This window comes from Myxocyprinus asiaticus, chromosome 5 (assembly GCF_019703515.2).
Source record: "Myxocyprinus asiaticus isolate MX2 ecotype Aquarium Trade chromosome 5, UBuf_Myxa_2, whole genome shotgun sequence".
In the NCBI taxonomy this organism is placed as follows: domain Eukaryota; kingdom Metazoa; phylum Chordata; class Actinopteri; order Cypriniformes; family Catostomidae; genus Myxocyprinus; species Myxocyprinus asiaticus.
The window spans coordinates 41129427-41136293 of NC_059348.1; the positions used below are offsets into that span (position 1 = coordinate 41129427).

General features: G+C 39.4%; 1 protein-coding gene and 1 pseudogene across 1 annotated transcript in view; one reads left to right on the forward strand and one right to left on the reverse strand.

The window, feature by feature from the left end:
• The window catches only part of LOC127440632 (protein arginine N-methyltransferase 5-like), a 29164-nt gene extending 26697 nt beyond the window's left edge, over positions 1-2467 (reverse strand). The window contains exons 1-2 of the mRNA XM_051697352.1: positions 2306-2467; positions 264-382 (exon numbers count right to left, since the gene is read on the reverse strand). Of these exons, the coding sequence (XP_051553312.1) occupies positions 264-382; positions 2306-2403 (217 nt within the window). The 5' untranslated portion in view covers positions 2404-2467. The remainder of the gene's footprint in view (positions 1-263; positions 383-2305) is intronic.
• Positions 2468-5361: 2894 nt separating this feature from the next.
• LOC127441204 (proteasome subunit beta type-11-like) lies at positions 5362-6511 on the forward strand (annotated as a pseudogene).
• Positions 6512-6867: the final 356 nt, after the last annotated feature.

Here is a 6867-nt window from a genome sequence, read left to right on the forward strand (position 1 = left end):
CACCTGAAATTGTGAAAGTTCACAACGAGCCGTTTCACAGTAAACTTTTTTTTTGGAAAAAAAGGGAGGAAAATGTAAGATCTGACAATTTCCGTACGCTTTCCTAGAACATATCATTCTTATTTCAAAAGATCAAAGAAAATATGATTTCTCATGATATGACCTTTTGTTACAATGGATAACACACTGGAGTTTTCCATAATCTTAAAGCATTATTTCAGTGAATCATTTTTGGAAAAGACATACAGATTACTTTAACTCACCTCTGCCACATAATAGCAGGTCAGAGCGGGTTAGGGCTCCAGGTCGCGACTTAGCAGGGTCCAGTTCATGCTCCCTTCGAAACCGTGGATGGAACAATGGCATGCACAGGAAATCGAAGCTATGAAGCAGATTGACATATATTTTAGACACACAGAACACAAACTGATACCTTTCAACACTTCAGACCTTCTCAGCATGCAACCCAAAGGATTATTCCAGGTTCAACACAAGTTAAAATCAACTGACAGCATTTGTGGCATAATGTTGATTACCACTAAAAATAATTGACTAATCCCTCCTTTGTTTTAAAAAATCAAGGTTAAAGAGAGGCACTTACAATGGAATTGATTGTGGCTAATTTTGGAGGGTTTAAAAAGCAGAAATGTGACACTTATAACAATAATTAAAAAAAAAAAAAAAAAGCACTTTAATTCTTCCATTCGAACTTGTGTATTATTTGAGCTGTAAAGTTGTTTTAATTGTCATTTTTACGGTCATTTAAGGGTTTACTTACAGCTTTACATCATTATGACAATGCAATTGTAAAATCACACAATCACACTACAAATCATGTTAACACGCACATTGTTTATGTCTTGTGGCTATACATTTAAATCAGTGAGCATTTTAATGTTTACATTTAATGCCCCATTCACTTCCATTGTAAGTGTTTCACTGTAACCCAGATTTTTGCTCTTTTTTTCCCCCTCCCCCTTTCTCCTCAATTTGGAATGCCCAATTCCCAATGTGCTCTAAATCCTCGTAGTGGCGTAGTGACTCGCCTCAATCCGGGTGGCAGAGGACGAATCTCAATTGCCTCCGCGTCTGAGACCGTCAATCCGTGCATCTTATCACGTGGCTTGTTGAGCACATTACCGCAGAAGTGGAGGCCCACGCTGTTCTCTGCGGCATCCATGCACAACTCACCACGCACCCCACCGAGAACGAGAACCACACATTATAGCAACCACGAGGAGGTTACCCCATGTGACTACCCTCCCTAGCAACCGGGCCAATTTGATTGCTTAGGACACCTGGATTCGAACTCGCAACTCCAGGGGTGGTAGTCAGCGTCAATACTCGCTGAGCTACCCAGGGCCCCCGATTTTTGCTCTTTCTTTTAAAAAAAGACGAAAAAAGGAGGGGCAAGTCTAAATAATTTTTTGTGGTAATCAACAGTCACATAATGCTGACGATTGAGCTTAACTTCTATTGAACCCAGAAAATGTATTTCATGTGTAAAGTTTAATTGCATCACTAAAGAGAAATGCATAAATAGATAACTAAAACCTATATATTTTAATAAAACAAAATGGAAATGATTGTGAAATAACAGACATCTAAATGTAAAACACTAAAAAAAAAAATCTTCTTAAAGAACAATAAAGTGCATTTAGCCATATTAACTATATAGTTTTTAAGAGTCTATTCATCTTTAGAAATGCAGTAATTTTATTTTATCATTACTAATATAATTGTATTATGTATGCTGCATTTTTGCATTCATGATAATAATTGCATAGGCTATATGTATTCATCATGCATTACAACTCCTCACCATAATGCTGCCCTTAATTACAATAAGTCAATGAATGAGGTCAGATCTTTAAATATTATGATCTTTAGATATCATGGCCCCATGGATTAATCGATACATTACGCCATTCTAAACACAACATGTACATTTAGCATTCACTGAGAAGTTCTGGGTTAGAAAAAGAACAGATTGCATCAACAAGACTTAATGAATCCATTCAAAACAAGCATCTTATAAGCATGAAAGCTATAAGCGAACCTGCAAATAAATTTTACGCAGACTTCAAAAGAGAGTCAAACGCTGTGGTATAAAATCGCTGGAGATGCATGTATGAATTAGCAGCAGATCAGAAGAAGCCGCTAACAGCTAGCTAGCAAACACTCATGTGCATCACGTGCAGCGACCTGGCTGAGTCAACTTTAAACTGAATTCATTTTACTTCAGTTAGCCACAATGCTGAAATTCGTTGACTTGTTTACTGCGCAAATAGCTCCGCTTGCTCACCCTAATTTGGCTACCGCGGAGAGGGTATCAGCCACTTCGGGAACACAACTTAAATCTCTCCCGCAGGAGACCCTGCTACCTGCACCGCCGGACGCCATCGTGAGGAGACGGGATGGGAGGGAAAATGAAACCGATTCAGAGCTATGGAGAAACTGAAGCCATGTTGGCTCAAAACAAGTGTGCCCGCACGTCAGTAGCAGATGTGATAGATCCAAAGTGGCGGTAGCTCGAATTGCAGTTTCTCTTTCTCGTAAGAATCTTGCGAGACTTCAAAGCGAGATCATACTGTGGACCAGACAAGATGTAGATGCGAACAAGAGATAATACTCTTCAATTAGGTTGAATTTACTCCAGTCATTTTGAGAGAACATTTAATTAGTTCTCTCAAACTAATTAAATATTTGAGAGATTGTATATGTAATAATCAGGTTGTTTTTAATACAATAAGACCATTTATTAGAAGCTGTGTGGGGATAACTGTAATAAACAGCTACTTAAATTAAACTGAGTGTGAAGAGATTTCTGCATATCAAGATTAAATTTGTTTGCCAAACGGATTATACCCTGGAAACTGACAAATGAAAGAATATTCGAGGGCTTTACTGATTAAAATCTAGGCTTACCATAATATTACCAGGGTTTTAAGAACATTTACTAGTATTCTTTAAGTATCTTGGAATGCTTGGAATGTAAATGTCATGGTGCATGTGTTCTTACATATACAAGGACATTTTTTTTTTTTTTTTTTTGGTGATAGGAGAAACAAGTGCACACAGAACATTACAGTGAGACAAAGAATATAAAACAAGGTACGAGTATAAATAGACATACAAATAATAGAACATATAAAATAGAATGGCGTATGTACATGTGCAAGTGGTAATATATGTGCAAGGTAGGGGTATGTACAGTTATTGAATTAAATATTAGTGAATTTACATATGTACATGAGATATTTATTTACATTATTGCACTATGGGGGAGTCCTGAATGCAGTTTAATTGTTCATGTGGAAAATGGCCTGAGGGTAAAAACTGTTCTTGTGCTTGGATGTCATGGCACTCAGTGCTCTGTAGCGCCAGCCAGAGGGCAACAGTTCAAAGAGGGAGTGGGCAGGGTGTATGGAGTCCAGAGTGATTCTTCTGAAGTCCACTATCATCTCCACCGTTTTGAGCATGTTCAGTTCTAGGTTGTTGTGACCGCACCAGACAGCCAGCTGTTTAACCTCCCATCTGTATGCAGACTCGTCAACGTCACGGATGAGGCCAATGACTGTGGTGTCGTCTGCAAACTTCAGGAGCTTGACAGAGGCGTCCTTTGCAGTGCAGTCATTCATGTTCAGAAAGAAGAGCAGTGGAGAGAGAATGCATCCCTGAGGAGCACCAGTGCTAATAGTGAGGGTCCCTGATGTGAGTTTCCCCAGTCTCACTAGCTGCTGCCTGTCTGTCAGAAAGCTGATGATCCATGGTTGAACATTGAACATGGGGAACATGGTAATCATTCAGTACCATAGTATTTTTCAAGGTACATAAAGTAAATTAAGGACCTTGTCCTTTGTGTAATTTTGCACTGCAGACCTGGTGAAACAACATTTTGCTCCACTGTTTACCAGTGTATGGCTAAAATGACAATAAACTTGAAACTTAAACTTATTACAATCTGAAACATTAAAACATATTATAATCTGACACTATTTGTAAATGATAACTAGTAAATACTTTTTTGATTATTAAATAGTAGTCAAAAACTATCCAGCTACTTTAAATAGTTAATTGCCACAATACGTTCGACATGCATTCATATTTGACTATACAGGTTAAAGGAATATTCTGAATTTAATACAAGTTAAGCTCAATCGACAGCATTTTGTGGCATAATGTTGATTACCACAAAAATTAATTCCCAATCATCTCTGCCTTTCTTTTAAAAACAAAAATCGAGGTTATTTTGAGGCTATTGCAACGAAAGTGAATGGGGACAATCTTTGAAGGATTTAAAGGCAGAAATGTGAAGCTTATAGTTTATTAAAGATCTTCTTCTGTTAACAATTGTGTATTTAAGCTGTAAAGTTGTTTATATTTTTTTAATGTGGTAGCTCAGCGGTTAAGGCTCTGGGTTACTGATCAAAGGTTGGGGGTTCAAGCCCCAGCACTGCCAAGATGCCACTGTTGGGCCCTTGAGCAAGGCCCTTGACCCTATCTGCTCCAGGGGCACTGTATCATGGCTGACCCTGCACTCTGACCCCAGCCTAGCTGGGATAAGTGAAAAAAAAGAATTTCACTGTATATGTGCAAATGTATAATGTGTGATAAATAAATAAAATTAATTATAATTAAAGTTTAAAGTTTTTGCGCGATTACAGAGTTTATGGCATTATGTTGTCATGGCAACAAAGTAAAATTTGATATAACTTTAAACAGAAAAGGTTAGTAAGCGATATTACCACACTAAAATCAAGTTTACACACAAATAGTTTACGTTTTGTGGCTATGCTTTTGAGTTTTTTAACGTTTACGGATTGACCCCATTCACTTCCATTGTAAGTGCCGATTAGCGCTGTCAATTGAGTTTAACTTGATGAAACTGGGATATTTCTTGAAGCTAAGTAATCCACAGCATGGTTCATTTGCTCATAAATACATTATGATAAAGATTTAATTGCAGTCTAACAGAAAGTAGAGTGCATATCAAAGTGAATCTCTTTGTATGTGTGAGTGTGTGAGTCTTAGCTCATATGAGATACACTCTCAGCACTTTCATGAGTTATGTTTGAAGAGTTGCTTCATTGTTGTGCCTCAGTGGCGAGAACACAAGCATAGTATCAGATATTAAAAATATTTAATATTCTTGCTGAAACAACATATTCTCAGTGTATGTCTGTAACTATGTACCTGCATACATGGGGATTTGCATACTGTATGGGTGTGAATTTTTGTGTCCACCACCTCCTATATAAATCGCCGCTTTCAGAGGGGACCTTTCTTTTAGAACGACTTCTCAGACTCAGCGTTGCACCAGCGTACAGTTATTGTTTCATCTATCTCACTAAAAGCAAAATGGCTCTGCAGGATGTCTGTGGTTTCCTGGAGATCTTTGAGGACATCAGCATGTGTGCTTGCCTACCAAATGAGATGGCATCTATTTGGAGGACACCGTTTGAGTTTGTCAGATACAGTTCTCTTCATTTTCTTTTCCCCCCTCAACAGAGCAGCAGAAAAAACAGAGCTCCAACAACCTTTTCCTGCATGTCACCCCATCCACAACTCTTTCAGCTAGCACATGGTACCACCACTCTTGATTTTACATTTCAGTGTGGCATGATAGCCGCTGCAGACACACGCGCGAGCTGCAAAGGTCTAATCTGCTGCCCAAATAGTTAGAAGATTTTGCCCATCCACTCACACCTGGTGGTCACCACCTCAGGCAGTGGTGCAGACTGCATGCTGTGGGAATGGATACTCACCCGTGAAATGAGGCTCTACCAGCTTCGGCACCACAAGAGACTTACTATCAGTGGAGCTGCAAAGCTGCAAAGCTGCAAATCTGCTCTCCATGATGTTTCATCCATTCAAAGGCACTGAAGTGTGTGTGGCAGCTACTCTGTGTGAATGGAATGGAGAAGAAACTCGGATAACAAGGGCAACCCAACAGACCAGTGTGAAAATGAGAGAAGTTATGAAAGCAATGGAACAGGATACTCCTTTATCTGCAAATAATGGTGCACAATCAGATCTAGACAGTGAGAAAATGGCCTCAATAAAAGCTCAGAAGGAGATCTTGAAGGATCCCAATGCACCATGTCAAACAAAAAGTACTCTGTCTACAATTGGAGGACAGTCTGGACTCAGGGTGTGCTATGTGTGCAGTGATGGCCTGCAACTGAAAGGAGAGATAATCTCAGTGGGCTCAGGGTCGCCCTATGCATACGCTGTGGTTGATGATGGCTGGAGATTGGAAATGACCGTGGATGAGGCTGTCGCACTGGCCCGAGAGGCCGTTTTTAGAGCCACTCACAGGGATGCCTATTCTGGGAATAATGTCGACCTTTTCCACATCACTGCCCATGGCTGCAGACGCAGAGCCAGAGAGGATCTTAAGGAGGAGTACTACAGAGAGAGGGAAAGAGAGAAGGAGAAAATTAAAGAGAGGGAGAAAGAGAGACAGAAAAGAGAGGTGGATAAGCTGAAGAAAGAGGTTGATAGATAATCAGTAGCCTACTCTGAGGATACAGAGACAAGAGGCGGAAAAACAAAAAGACTGCATGCATTGAATGTGAGTGAAGGGGACATATAGCATTTGTTAGTGAGGGAAAATGTAAGGTGACATACTGCACAGGATAGATCTAAATTTAAAGGTGCTATATGTAATATTTTTACTGTACTAAATCATTAATGACATATTATGGTCATTTTGAGAATTAGGAAACATGCTAAGTTGAAATACTGGCTTCTCCGATAACAATGCTACAGCCAGTATATTCTACTTTAAAGTTTCCATTCCAGGCCGGAATTTCTGTTTATGTTTTGGCCTGTGTGATCCCGCCCACTGCCCACTCACCAATA